This window comes from Leptodactylus fuscus, chromosome 1 (genome assembly GCF_031893055.1).
Source record: "Leptodactylus fuscus isolate aLepFus1 chromosome 1, aLepFus1.hap2, whole genome shotgun sequence".
In the NCBI taxonomy this organism is placed as follows: Eukaryota; Metazoa; Chordata; class Amphibia; order Anura; family Leptodactylidae; genus Leptodactylus; species Leptodactylus fuscus.
The window spans coordinates 280,953,168-280,966,432 of NC_134265.1; the positions used below are offsets into that span (position 1 = coordinate 280,953,168).

At 40.5% G+C, this 13,265-nt stretch overlaps 1 protein-coding gene across 1 annotated transcript in view; it reads right to left on the reverse strand.

The window, feature by feature from the left end:
- TTC29 (tetratricopeptide repeat domain 29) overlaps positions 1-13,265 on the reverse strand; it is a 196,036-nt gene that overhangs the window by 42,637 nt on the left and 140,134 nt on the right. The window contains exons 9-10 of the mRNA XM_075257582.1: positions 9,076-9,199; positions 4,127-4,358 (exon numbers count right to left, since the gene is read on the reverse strand). Coding sequence (XP_075113683.1) covers positions 4,127-4,358; positions 9,076-9,199 — 356 coding nt within the window. The remainder of the gene's footprint in view (positions 1-4,126; positions 4,359-9,075; positions 9,200-13,265) is intronic.

The window sequence follows — 13,265 nt, forward strand, 5'->3', positions numbered from 1 at the left end:
GAATTCATTTCTCATGTTATAAATCTCCCCTGTAATGTTGTGACTTGTCTTATAAAACATGTTGTCCTGTTAAAAGAAATTAATGTTCTAAAAAATACAACTTACAAATATATTTCAATTATCCACCGCGATTTCTTTCCTCCAGTCACTCCACTTCACTTACGGCTCAGTTTACTCATTGCCATTTGTACTAATGGCAGAAACAACTTCACACAACACAATTGTCTTGTTTTGCTTCAATACATTAATAAGAGGACAATATTTAAAGACCATTTCATTACTTTTTTCTACTGTTTTTGTATTTAATCTAATTTCTTGTGCTAGTAACTTTGCGTACATGCTAGAATAGAATGAAAGGAGTCTATCGGAGGTGCCCGACAAGAAGGAAATCCCTTAACTTTACATTGCTGACTTATCATTTCTCCCATATATATGCACTTGATTTAAGTGTCTTACTGCTCACCTATTCCTGGCTAATCTAAATTCTATATCACTCTGAAATTTGGAAAGCATCCCATATAATTGCTCTATTAAAAAGAAAAGGTACCCGCACCTGTAACCTTTACATGCCCAACGAGAGATTAAAATTGGGTAATTACAAATTCTATTTTCAGGAAAATAGGCAACATGAAAAACTACTTTCCAATTTAGAAAACAGAACTGTCTAATAAAAAGTGTGCAGTATATTGCATGTATGTTATTAATATGTCAATGCAGCATTATTTATTAATTTGGGTGAGACATGGAATTTATGTCAGCAGTATTTTAAAAGTGGTCTTATTTAGGAAGATATAGTGCTGTAGTGTAATGCATCCATTGTCAAGTCCAGACAGTCTCCTACCTTTCTTATCATTTAACCAAGCAGATTGATGTGGGCTATAAATCGATAAGTTGTCCATGGCTAGTGAGAAGAAAGTGCAGTACCAATTAACTAGTCGCATGTATCAAAAAGGGCCATATATCAGTGTATCCGGTGGCAAATCTTATCTAGTTGAAGTCAAAGTTTGCTCATAAAACCACACTACTGTTAAAGAGGACCTTTCATAGTTTGGGGCACAGGCAGTTCTATATACTGCTGGAAAGCCGACAGTACTCTGAATTCAGCGCACTGTCGGCTTTCCCGATCTGTGCCCCGGGTAAAGAGCTTTCGGTGCCGGTACCGTAGCTCTTTACAGTCAGAAGGGCGTTCCTGACAGTCAGTGAGGTACGTCCTTCTCCACAGCAGCGCCTATAGCGCTGTACAGTGTGATCGGGGAGGAATGCCCCCTCCCTCTGCTTACAGTGCTCCCCTATAGGCAAGTATTATCAGGAGGGGAGGGGGCGTTCCTCCCCAGTCTCAGACTACAGCACTATTGGCGCTGCTTTGATGAAGGACGTACCTGACTAACTGTCAGGAACGCCCTTCTGACTGTAAAGAGCTACAGTACCAGGACCGATAGCTCTTTACCCGGGGCACAGAACGGGAAAGCCGACAGTGCGCTGAATTAAGTGCACTATAGGCTTTCCAGCAGTATATAGAACTGCCTGAGCCCCAGACCATGAAAGGTCCTCTTTAAAGGGATTGTCGTGGCCTTTCTATTGATCTACCCTCAGGGCTGATACCCAGTACCCCTCTGATCAGCCATTTGAGGGGTCTGCGGTGTTTGTGTGAGCATTGTGACCATTTTCATTGCATACGGTTTGTTTCATAGTGTGTAGTGTTATTACAGCCTTGTCCCATTCACTTGCAGTGGACTACATCAACCATTTATAATGCACTTTTTTCACAACAGACTAAAAGGATAAGGTTTTTCCCACAGCGCTTTTCACAGAAAGCTCACAGAGGTATCCTCCGTGGACTTTCTGCTTCAATTATACCTACAGAGAAACCAATGGCATTTCCGTAGGTATAATTGACATGCTGCACATATTTTACCACACTGTGGGGTTGGGATTTGCTAGAATCCCATCCACTATACAGTGACTGTAAAACACAGCTTTTTTTTAAAGTGGCATTTATGCTGAGTGGGGCCCCAGACTGAAAGAGTAAACAGAGGGTCAGCTGGTTACCAGATGTTGGACGCCCTATGACAAGGTCATCAATAAAGAAACACTGGACAACTCCTTTAGGGTAGAGCTGCACAGCAACTCTGTCCGTGGCCCCTGTCATGTCACAAAAGATTGCCGGGTTTCCCTGTGACTCCTTCAATAATGTTAATGGAAAGAGTTACATTACTTTCCCAAGTGTGCCACGACTTCTAGCAGTGGTCGACCAGAAGTCTAGGGCCACAATGCAACTCCTTTCACCAACATTAGTGAAGGAGTCATAGGAATCAAAGTCGCCATGCAACCCCAGCCTTAAGAGAAATTGTAAATTCTTTCAACAATTACAATATTGTTTCTACAAACTTACATACAGAAAGAAAGCGCATAGAAACCATTAAGTACAAAACTATGTTAAAAACTAAAATGAATAAACCTAAAATCACAGGCATATGTTTGCACAATCCCAATGCTACTCTGCAGAAACATAAACTTTAGAGGGGGTTTTAAGACTATAGTGGCTGTGTAGGGTTACTATATCTTAGCTCCAATATAGGAGGATGTGTGGTTGCAGAGGTGGAATATAACACTCTAGGTCAAGCTATAACCCAGGATACTAGTGATGCCCTCTCACACTGTCTACCAGTATCATTGCAGTGATATAGGCAATGTCCATGGTCTAGAGTAGTGGCAGGCTCCTAGGTGTAGGTGCATTGCTTGTCGTGGCATAGTAAGAACAGACTTCAGATGCAGTTCAGCTGGCAACAGCAACAAAAAACAATAGACTGGTGCCCGTCATGTACTGTATCTGAAACCTTGAGTTAAGCTCAGCCCCACCAACCAAGATTCAGACACCATACAGTGAAGTCTAATGAATATCTTGTGATCCGACAGGCAATACACAATTCTCTTTTTGAGTAATTGCTTTGACATTGTGTAAGTGATCTACGGTGTGTGTAATACTGCTCAGCTATGCAGTGAGAGTTGCAGCTGAGGACACAAAACTTTTGCAGCATTTATTACAGGTTCCAATATTCAGTGGCCTTGTTTCTGCTGTTCTTGTGGATTGTCACTTTCTAGTTTAGCTGTTGCTACTCGGTGACATCCTTTCACAATGCCATGTATATATATAAAGCCACCAAACAATTCCTTATAAGAAAAACTTGCTTGCAAGTATGAAGCCATTTAACATGGGGACCCACTGTATGTGCAGCTCTACAAGGACCCTGTAGATATGGTAGGGGCACTTCTACCCCAAAAGCAGCTTCCTATGTCACGGCTGACAATTACTGGTCGGTAAAGCAGTGCATTATCATGAGCAATTGGAGAGCAAAGGGCCAATATCCTTTGCATGCACAGGGGCCCTCTGCTCCCAGAATGTATGTACCAGTTATGGGTAGGTGTAGATGAAGAAAAGCAAAATCTCAGTTCCAAAAATATAATGAAACTGAAGTTTTAAAGATAGATGAATAGATATGACTATACATGTATAGATGTACACATCTACATGTCTACATGTACACATCTACACGTCTACATGTAGGACTATATTTATATAGTGTGAAGTGAATCGAATATTTTACAAGAGGATCATAGACACAGACATGCAGATGATTTAGTCGATAACCTTTATAAAATCATTCCTATTAAAGGGGCTCTCTAATATGTGATTAACATCATCTAGGAACAGCACAGCAACCATGGATTGCATCTGCTATTGCAGTTTAGTTGCATTAAACTGAATGAGGCTATGCACAAAATCTGGAAAAAGTCCCTGAAAATTTTCCATTTTTTAAAGTAAAATACGATATACTTTCAAGGGACAATTTGAAAATGTTCCAATTAAAAAATGTGACATTTGTTGGTTCAAGGTTAAGTCCGAGTGTCTGTATCTAACTTACTAAATGTCCTTAATATTTATTGTAAATACAATGTAGGTGAAAGATTTACAGCTGTAGCTGCACATAGGACAACTAGATAGATAGATAAATAGATGATAGATAGATAGATAGATAAAATGAATCAACAGTGGATAAACAAATAAATTCCAGCTAAATGCACTAATAAAAGAAATAAGCCCATTGTGTTTTATAACCAGTCTTACCGACATTTGCTGGGTCACTGAACATGTCACTTCTGTTCTTTTTCCATGCCAGCAGGTATTCCATGCTGACATAATCTGCAGCCTCTGTGTGTCTGCTCACTGCCAGCATCATCCTGTGCGCCTTTGCAATGCCGAAATGAACTTGTGCCTCTTCTATCAGTGGTATTTCACCAAGATTGACTGCAGTCTCATAAGCCTGAGAAAAATACTGACACGCTTTCTCATAGTTCCCCTGAAAGGAAACCCACAACAAAGTCACAATCTTATAGTAGTAGTGTAGTTCTCTATATGAAAGATTGGGAGTCTGCATATTCATAACTGTGTCTATGTACAAAGATGAGAAATTAGGTGAATAGTGTAAATAACCATGAACCGTATAAAATAGTCAGTATCACTACTGGGCCCAGGTAGTACTTATACTGTTTTACATCTGTGGTCTCATACAGAGCTCCATTGCAGGCAAAGACCATGGTCCAGGTTTATTTGTAAATTGACAGTATAAATGTAGGGACGTGCTAGATTTATGACAGTGCCTGATGCCGGATGTTAAATCTATGTTAGTCTATGGTTATGTCACTTTCTAGCTTGCTCACACTGGTGAAAATTTATCAGAGGGATGAGATTGAGGTGCAAGGCAAGGCCCTTTCTTGCGCCAAACTTGCGCCTGCACATTTTTATGAATGTGGGTACTATGGAGTGGGAATCAAGGCGGTCCAAGGTGATGTATTAAAACTCACACCAGTTTCCTTGCGTGAGTTAGAATGGAAATCTTAATAAATTTGCCTTATTGAGTCATAATTATACAACACAACTTTGGTGGATTTAGTGACACACTTAAGACACGGCCCCATTTTTTCAGAATCCACATTACTAGTAAAATATAACCCAAAGTACGGTAGCTGTGCCACATTGCACCTCAGATGCAGCACATTTACTTCAACTTCTAGTTGTAACCCCAATAGTACATCTGGGACCATGTGTATGGAACCCCATAGTTTGCAAACTGTCTGTTCAGAAATGTATTGTTCACCGATAGTTGACTAACAATAAACAGTGGGTACCTACAAAACTGCATGTCCATTATCATTCAACAATCAAGTAGTAAGGAAATTTTTATCAGTCAGTTTAAGAACTTCATGAACTTGCATGCCTGGCCCACAACCAAGCCTCATCTTACATAGCAGTCACTACATGGTACTGTCTCCTTTATTTCCATTCATTTAAAGGGAATGTGTCACCAGAAAATAATGTATTTTTTAAATCTTTTTATGTTAAATGTGTTTTTTAAAACTTTTTGGTTAGGTTTTTAAAATTTTTTCCATGCCATTATGTATATTTTTAAAAAATCCTAAAAACCCTGCAGTTCTTTTTTTGGCCACTAAGCCAAATAATATACTTATATAATATACCGTTTTCTGTAGCAGATTTATTTGCAGAAGCCATCTCACATATTAGAACACTCATGACCACAAGTATCATGTATTTGCATTTGCAGCCTCAGGCCGGGGCCCTCTGGGCCGGAAACTCCAGCGGAAAATCGTGGCATTATACAGTACATGCAAAGTGGATGAGATTCAAGCGAATCCCATGCCCACTTTGCGGTTCAAACCACAGCGCAGACACTCTGCGATTTCCAAAAGCGGCGCGTTGGAAATCGCAGCATGTCAGTTATATCTACGGAAACACTGGCGGCTTTCCCGTAGATATCATGGTAACAGAAAGTCCACTGAGGAAAACTCAGTGAATGTTCTGTTCAAAGTGCTGCGGGAAGAACGGCGATGCGTTCCAGCTGCGGTTTTTCCCGCAGCACTTTAGTGCTGTGTATCGTCCCGTGGGGCCTTAGTCTCAGTAGGTAATTTCATAGCTTATCTACTCCCACCTATGCCCGGATCACAATGCATACCTATAAAACTCTCCCATAGTCAGTAGGGTCTCATCCAGACCATTATGTCTATAGCTCATGTTCCGTTTACAGGAAACAGGGAGTTACAGATTATTTAACTTGTTGACAACATTTGGATTAAAATGAAAGTTTTCTGGTAGTGCACATGTAGTTTCTTACTGAAACAGTTAAACTTTTGGTGGAGATATGCTTTTCCCTCTTTTGGGTGGTATTGATGCTAGTGGCCCTTCCATAAATGAGGTCCTAACACAATTACATCAAGACAGTCCCTTGGTGCCAAAACTAAGAGCTGCTGCAGAGGGAAAATTGATATAATGGACAAACAGTTTGCAAATTGAAGTTGAGAGAAATAAAAATCTGTTACATTTCGAAGTTGATTTATGTACATTCCATTGCATTATATATAAAATATTAAAGGGGTTGTCTGAGAATTAGGAAAAAGATTTTCTTATTTTTTTTTTACAGAAACAGACTCACTTGTGGGAGCTAGCTTGTGTGATCATTCCCTTGTATATGTAGAATTTATATAACCTTTTATTTTGTGCTTTCTTTCTGAATGTTTTCTACGGTCAGAAGTGATTTTTTATACATTTTCAGATGACTGTCCAATAATCAAACATATTAAACAATTTGAACATGTAATGTAACCTGTCTCCAAGAAATTCCTCCGGCATCTTTTTAACATATCATCAGACTCTAATAATGGTGCCTGCACAGGGATCATGTTGTGCCTGCTTGTAAACAATTCTGTGTAAGATAGTTACAGGTTTGTTGGTATAGTATATATAGACGATATCATGAGAAAAGAGAGTTAAGCTGTATGCTGCGTTATATGGCAATAAGAGCCTGCAGATTAGCTGTCACTTTCAGCTGTCTGCAGGGGGCTGCTCATGTATACTAAAGCTGTAATATGTTAGAGATACCAGCCCTGACTTACTTAATGAGATTTTCCTTTTTATCTATTTGTATCAAAAGACTCTTTCCCCACTGGTCATTTTAATGGACTTGAGAACAGCAAGAATTGGTGAAATAACTTAGCTTCTCTAAAGTTCCATATTATACACCATATGTCACAAACTTTAGCTGCTTCTTCTTTCACTTGAGTTTTAAACATCACAGGTCCTCCCCCATACTGTGTCAAAAGTCAGCCTTGGATCATGATCCTGAAATCTTCCCTAGTTGGGATCTGCGGCAAGCAGGATGCCATCAGCACGGGCTAATCTTGCGATAATCACAACTGGCAATTAGCACACTCTAACCAGCTGTCAGGCAGCAGACCGCAAAGAGTGACTCTTCCATTTAAACCAACAGGAAAGCAGTGTGTGCACTTTTTTCAAAGACATTCTTTCCTACTGGGAATTAAATGACACAAAGAAGTCACCAATACTACTACTTCTACAGCGCAAATGGCAGGCAGCTGCACACGGTGCACTCGCTCTCAGCATGTTCGTAGCCTGCAAGATACACGTACTATCCAGATTTATCAAAAAAACATGGAGTTCAGTTTATAAATACAATAAGAAAAATAGGGCAATTTTAAAAAAATCTCATAAAAAAGTCTAGGCTCAATGAGCTCCAGCCTATGTATATTTTGAGCATTTATGTGAATCTAGACCATTTCTTAATTTCTCATTTTGTAGATTGGCTTGCTCTGATTTAAAAAAATTGTCACAAACCTGAAAATACTTAAAAAAAAGTACTCCAAGTACGATTTTTGGCCCAAAGGATAAAAAATCTGGGAACTTCTCTTGAACCTGATTGCAAATTGAGCAAAAACATTGGATACAGCATACTCTATAGGAAAGTTTACATGTATACTAGTGTATAATTGAAGAGGTTATGCAGTTTCTAATATTAGATCTGCGGGTCCTACCGAGTGTGGCGAGTGTGGGTACTACAGTTCTGTCCCATTGAAATCTGTGTGTCAGTGCTACAGTTTCTACAACAAGTGAACAGCATGGCTCACAGTATGTAAACAATGCCATGAACCACGCTGTCTTGGTACACTGGTAATACTGATGGACTATTCTAAGGATCCTAAGAAACTGGATAACGTGCATATGACATTGAAAGCAATAGGGAAAAAAGCAGCCCATTCATTTCTATGGAGAGCGCAGGTATGCTGGCTCCCATAGTAATGAATGGGATCTGCTTTGTACGCGCTCATTCTGAACGTGTTTTACACTCAGAATGAGATGAGCGTATACTTAGTGTGAATGCACCCTTAAGTTGTAATATTATGTAAATATAATCTCTATAGGTAAAGGATCTTATTTGAAAATGTAAAACTGGAGGCGCAAAATAAAGCTCTTGGGTCCTGATACAAAATCTTTACCAAGCCCCCAACTATAATGTATTTTTCATATATTGGAAGAGATACCTTAAGCTAAGGCCCCACAGGATGATTTGGAGCTATAAAGCACTGCGCACCGCGGTTCTTCCCACAGCGCTTTGAAACAGAAAGTTTGCAGAGTTTTCCATAGATATAATTGACATGCTTCGATTTCCAAAACCGCAGCGGTTTTGGAACTCACAGAGTGTCCGTGCTGCAGTTTTTTACCGCAAAGTGGGCATGGGATTCACTTGAATCTCATCCACTCTGCAAGTACTGTAAAATGCTGCGATTTTTCCCTTATGCAGCCCCCTAAGACTCTTATGCCCAAGTGTGACCTTCTGCACCCACTCATATTAAGCCCAACCACTAAATTAAAGACACCAAAATGGGAGGTTCAATGGGAGGCATTTTTTTTCAGCATGGAAAATTCAGCGCCAAATAAAGCGCCATTTTCCTCCGTGTGAATGGACCCTAAACAGCACAAAAACTATGGAACCTGTACAGTGCAATAACAACTGGGACAACCAGGCTCCTATAGCCCTAAACAGGTGCTAGAAGATAACAGGTTGGGTGGTCAGCTGGGAGCCTTATAATAACTGAGTATTTTCTAGTAAGTTAATACTGTATGTCCATATACATGCTACAATAGAACCACAGGATATACAACTAAACTAAAACTCCAGCATAATTGAAAAAGCAATCCGTACTTACTCGTGCATTAAAAATTTCTCCAAGGCAGATACATGTCTGTGCAAGGCTCTGGTTTAACTGGCTTGTTTTAGCAACTTCTATGAAATTTTCCAGGTATTCAATGCTTTCAACAATTTTTCCTTGGCTAAAAAGAGAGAATCACTGAATCACTTAAAACATATGAAATGTATGATACGTGTTTTACACAGCCCAATGTTCATTTGAAAAGTACACAATCCAGTGTTATCTTGGAAAATAGGATAATGGCCAGGCATATACCCTGTATTCACATCCAACTGGAGTATATATGAGGTTTGTTATACAGGTGATCAGTGCCGCACCTCCCATGAGGCGACCTGAAGCGAGCGCTTCAGGCGGCACTATGCCAGGGCCTCAGGGAGGGCGGCATTTTTGCTAACCTAAGCCAGTCCAGGACAAGCTGTCCTGGACTGGCTTATCACCGAGCGGTGGTTTGGGGAGGCCGCTGGAGCAGCGCTGCTCCGGCAGCCTCCCCTCATGCTCAGGCAGAGAGCAGGCAGTCTCCGGGCCTACTTTCTGCCGGCGAACGGGGCTAAGCCCCGCCCCCTTCACTCGGCTACGCCCCCGATCCACCCGGCCACGCCCCCGATCCGCCCCCTCCTCCCGGCGGGGGGGGGGGGGCGGCTTTCTGCAGTTAGCTCGGGCGGCGAAAGGGGAAGGTTCACCCCTGCAGGTGATCCATTCCAACTATATATTCTGTCATCTTATTTTTTTTTTTGTGAGCAGCCCCTGATTTAATGGCAGGAGCTGGTAGTCACATAATGCTTGGCTTCTTAGGTTTCTCCCATTATTAAACTCACTACAAAAAACCATATGAAAATATGCAAAGATACCTTAAGGCTAAGGCCCCACGGGCCGTATCTGCAGCACTGCGGGAAGAACCGCTGCGTGAACGCATTGCGGTTCTTTTTGCAGCGCTATTAAAAGAAAGTTCACAGAGTTTTCCTCTGTGGACTTTTTCTTAACATTATATCTACGGGAAAGTCGCCAGTGATTCCGTAGATATAATTGACATGCTGTAATTTGTTGTGTTGCAATCTTTTCTGCAAAGTGGGGATGGGATTCACATGAATCCCATCCACTTTGCCTGCACTGTACAATGCCGCGATTTTCCCCGCAGCATCTCTGCTGCGGGCAAATCGCGGCATGTACGTCCCATGGGGCCCCAGGCCTAAAGGGGTTATCTAGGAAATAATTTTTTTTTCCTGGAGTTGGGGAAAAACCACGCAAGAGATATATTGCAGTTTTTCCCGAAGCGCTTTTCACAGAAAGTCCAAAGAGTTTTCCTCTGTGGACTTTCTGCTTCAACTATACCTATATGGAAACTGCCAGTCTTTCCATAGGTATAATTGACATGGTATGATTTCCAAAAAAGTGACGTTTTTGGAAATCGCATCCATTCCGATTCAGATATTTTTCTGCAATGTGAGAATGGGATTCGCCATGTGGGGCTTCAGCTTTAGAGCATTTCTCTCTGATAAGGTACTGGTTTACTGGTTTGTTTAGCTGATATGTCATAAATGTGGGTCCGAAGAGGTACTATGTCTCTTTAGTAAGACTGCTTTTGCAGACCACCTTGTGGCATGTACAGTCCAAGGTAGGGTTCACACTACCGTTTGTGTTCGCTCAGAAGGTGTTCGTTTAAAAAAAGCAAAGCAATGTCCTAAATGATTGCAAGCATAAAAAGTCATATACAAATGAACCTAAGTAGTCACAGAGGACGGGAATAAGCCTATTCACACTGTCCACTTGCTAATCATTTCACATTCCCTGAGGTCAAGCGTGAGATGTTAATCACTCCCAGGAGAACAATTAATAAGTAGACCGTGTAACTAGGCTGAAGCTGCTCCCCACCCACTTTGATGACTTAGGTTAATTTGCATATGACTTTTTACACATTAAACATGCTATAACGGATAGATTACATGAGAGCACCAAAGGAGAGAGAGTTGCCCCATCCTACATAAGATGGGGCTAGTTTATGGGGGAAAACCCACCTGAAAGATTCCCTTTACAGCCAAAGCAGAAGTATGTCTCCATAGGGACACTGCTTTTATAGGCCACTTTGAGTCTAAGGATCCATTCACAAGGAGTAAACACACGCTCATTTTGGAAAAATTCACATGTAAAAAGTACATGTGTAAAAAATGTCACTGAAGTCAATGGTAGTCTTATTTTTACACGTGTATTCTTTACACGTGTATTTTGCCAAAATGAGCGCGTTTACTCTGTGTGAATGGACCCTAACAAACCATGCACGCTGTACTAGAAATTCAGTACCCCTTCTGACCCTTGTCATCACCTCTCACCCAGCCAACCTAGTACCCTACTTCACATTGTTGAGGTGCAGTAACCCCGAAACAGCTGTTTGTGGATGGGTTTCTCTTCCTTTTGGAAGAGATGTTCTTCTTTGACTTTAATCACAAGTAATATTTGTTCAAAAAGGTGGTGCTAAGGAGATAAAGATAAGATAAATTACAAAGTTTCTTATAATCACCTGCACTATACATTTATGCAAACATTGTTCAAAAGATAGTGGCCATCTAAAATAAAATTATCTTGTAGTAATAATCTACAATCAGCTCTATGTACCTATATAGGGAGGGAATGAAGTGTATTGGTTAATTACACTTACCAAGTCCACGAGTGAGGGTCGGGCTGGATCCTCCGAGCAGTCTTCTCCTTGCAGCATCCCCGCGGCATCTTCCGGCTCTGAATTCACTCTGCCAGGCATCGGGCCTGGACAGAGCCGACTGCGCATGCCTGCACTACAAGCGGACATACGCAGTCGGCTCTGCCCAGGCCCGATGCCTGGCAGAGTGAATGAAGAGCCGGTAGACGCCGCGGGGAAGCTGCACGGAGAAGAGTTCTAAACATAAGAGAAGAACCAGCGTTGATTGGCCGACTGTATAGCATTCGGCCAATCAATGCTGGTTCTGCATCGAACTTTTACATTCGAACAGCTAGTAGTACTCGATCGATTACGAATATTTCGAATACCGTAGTATTTGATCGAATACCTACTCGATCGAGTACTACTCGCTCATCTCTAGTCATAACCATTACCTAGAAGCTTAACTACAGAATTTGTCTGTCTCTAGTAAACTTGAATTAAAATTTGTATCATATATCTGTGTATCAATGAAAAAAAAATCTTGGTGGTGAATATATGTTAAAAACATTTTCATTATATTAAATTGTAAGTATACTTTATAAACATTTTTCTATAAATTAATAGTGCAGGTCTAGGTAAGAAACTTTGCAATATACTTCACAAAGAAAGGTGTCTGTGTAGGCTATGCATTTAAGTATTTCTCGTCTTTACTATACTTACATTTGAGTGATTTCAGTTTGAAATCCATAAATAAGCAGGTTAGTTTACAATGCAGTCTATGGAGAGTGGACGGGGAGGACGAGAATGAGTGAGACGGAAAAATGAAGCTTTCTACAGCATTAAGTAACTTAATACTTGTCAGGAAAAGGCCAAATAGTAATTTCTGATAAGGTTAGGTCCACATCTGTGTTTGTGTTACCTGCGGAAACCTGTGGACTCCATAGACTGTAATGGGATCTTCCTGTATCTGCTCAAGTTCTGCGCATAAAAAGAGAAAAATACAGAGAGGGGAAGAAATCTCCGTAGGGAAAGCCAACGCTGGTGTGAACCCAGCCTAACTCAGATATGATGTTAAGAAAACTTTCTACAGTGCAGACATTTCTCTGCTATGAGCAGCTCTCCTCATACTACTCCCTTCTCTCTCCATAGACTTCTAGAGATCTGATCTGTGACAAAAGAAGGCAAATACGGTAAGAGAAGAAGTTTATTCCCTTCACTTGCACTACTGACTTATGAAAAAATAGACAACAAATAAATAGTAGTATAGTTACGCTTAAAATTTTATTAACCATAATTTTATTTTTTTCAGTCCTACTCGAATATTTCGCAAGAATACTTAATATTTCAAACCATTATTTGCCTGTCAGTCTAAGGATTCCTTTACAGTTACATATGGAAATCTGTATGAAATATGGAGGACAATATGATTTTTGTTCCATTTTTGTTGTTGTATTGTAATAATTTTCATACTTATTTTGATAAAAGTTTAACTATGTCTTTACTCTTTTTGTGATGTAAAAAAAATGCGAACATGTACATCTGGAAAACACATACATGT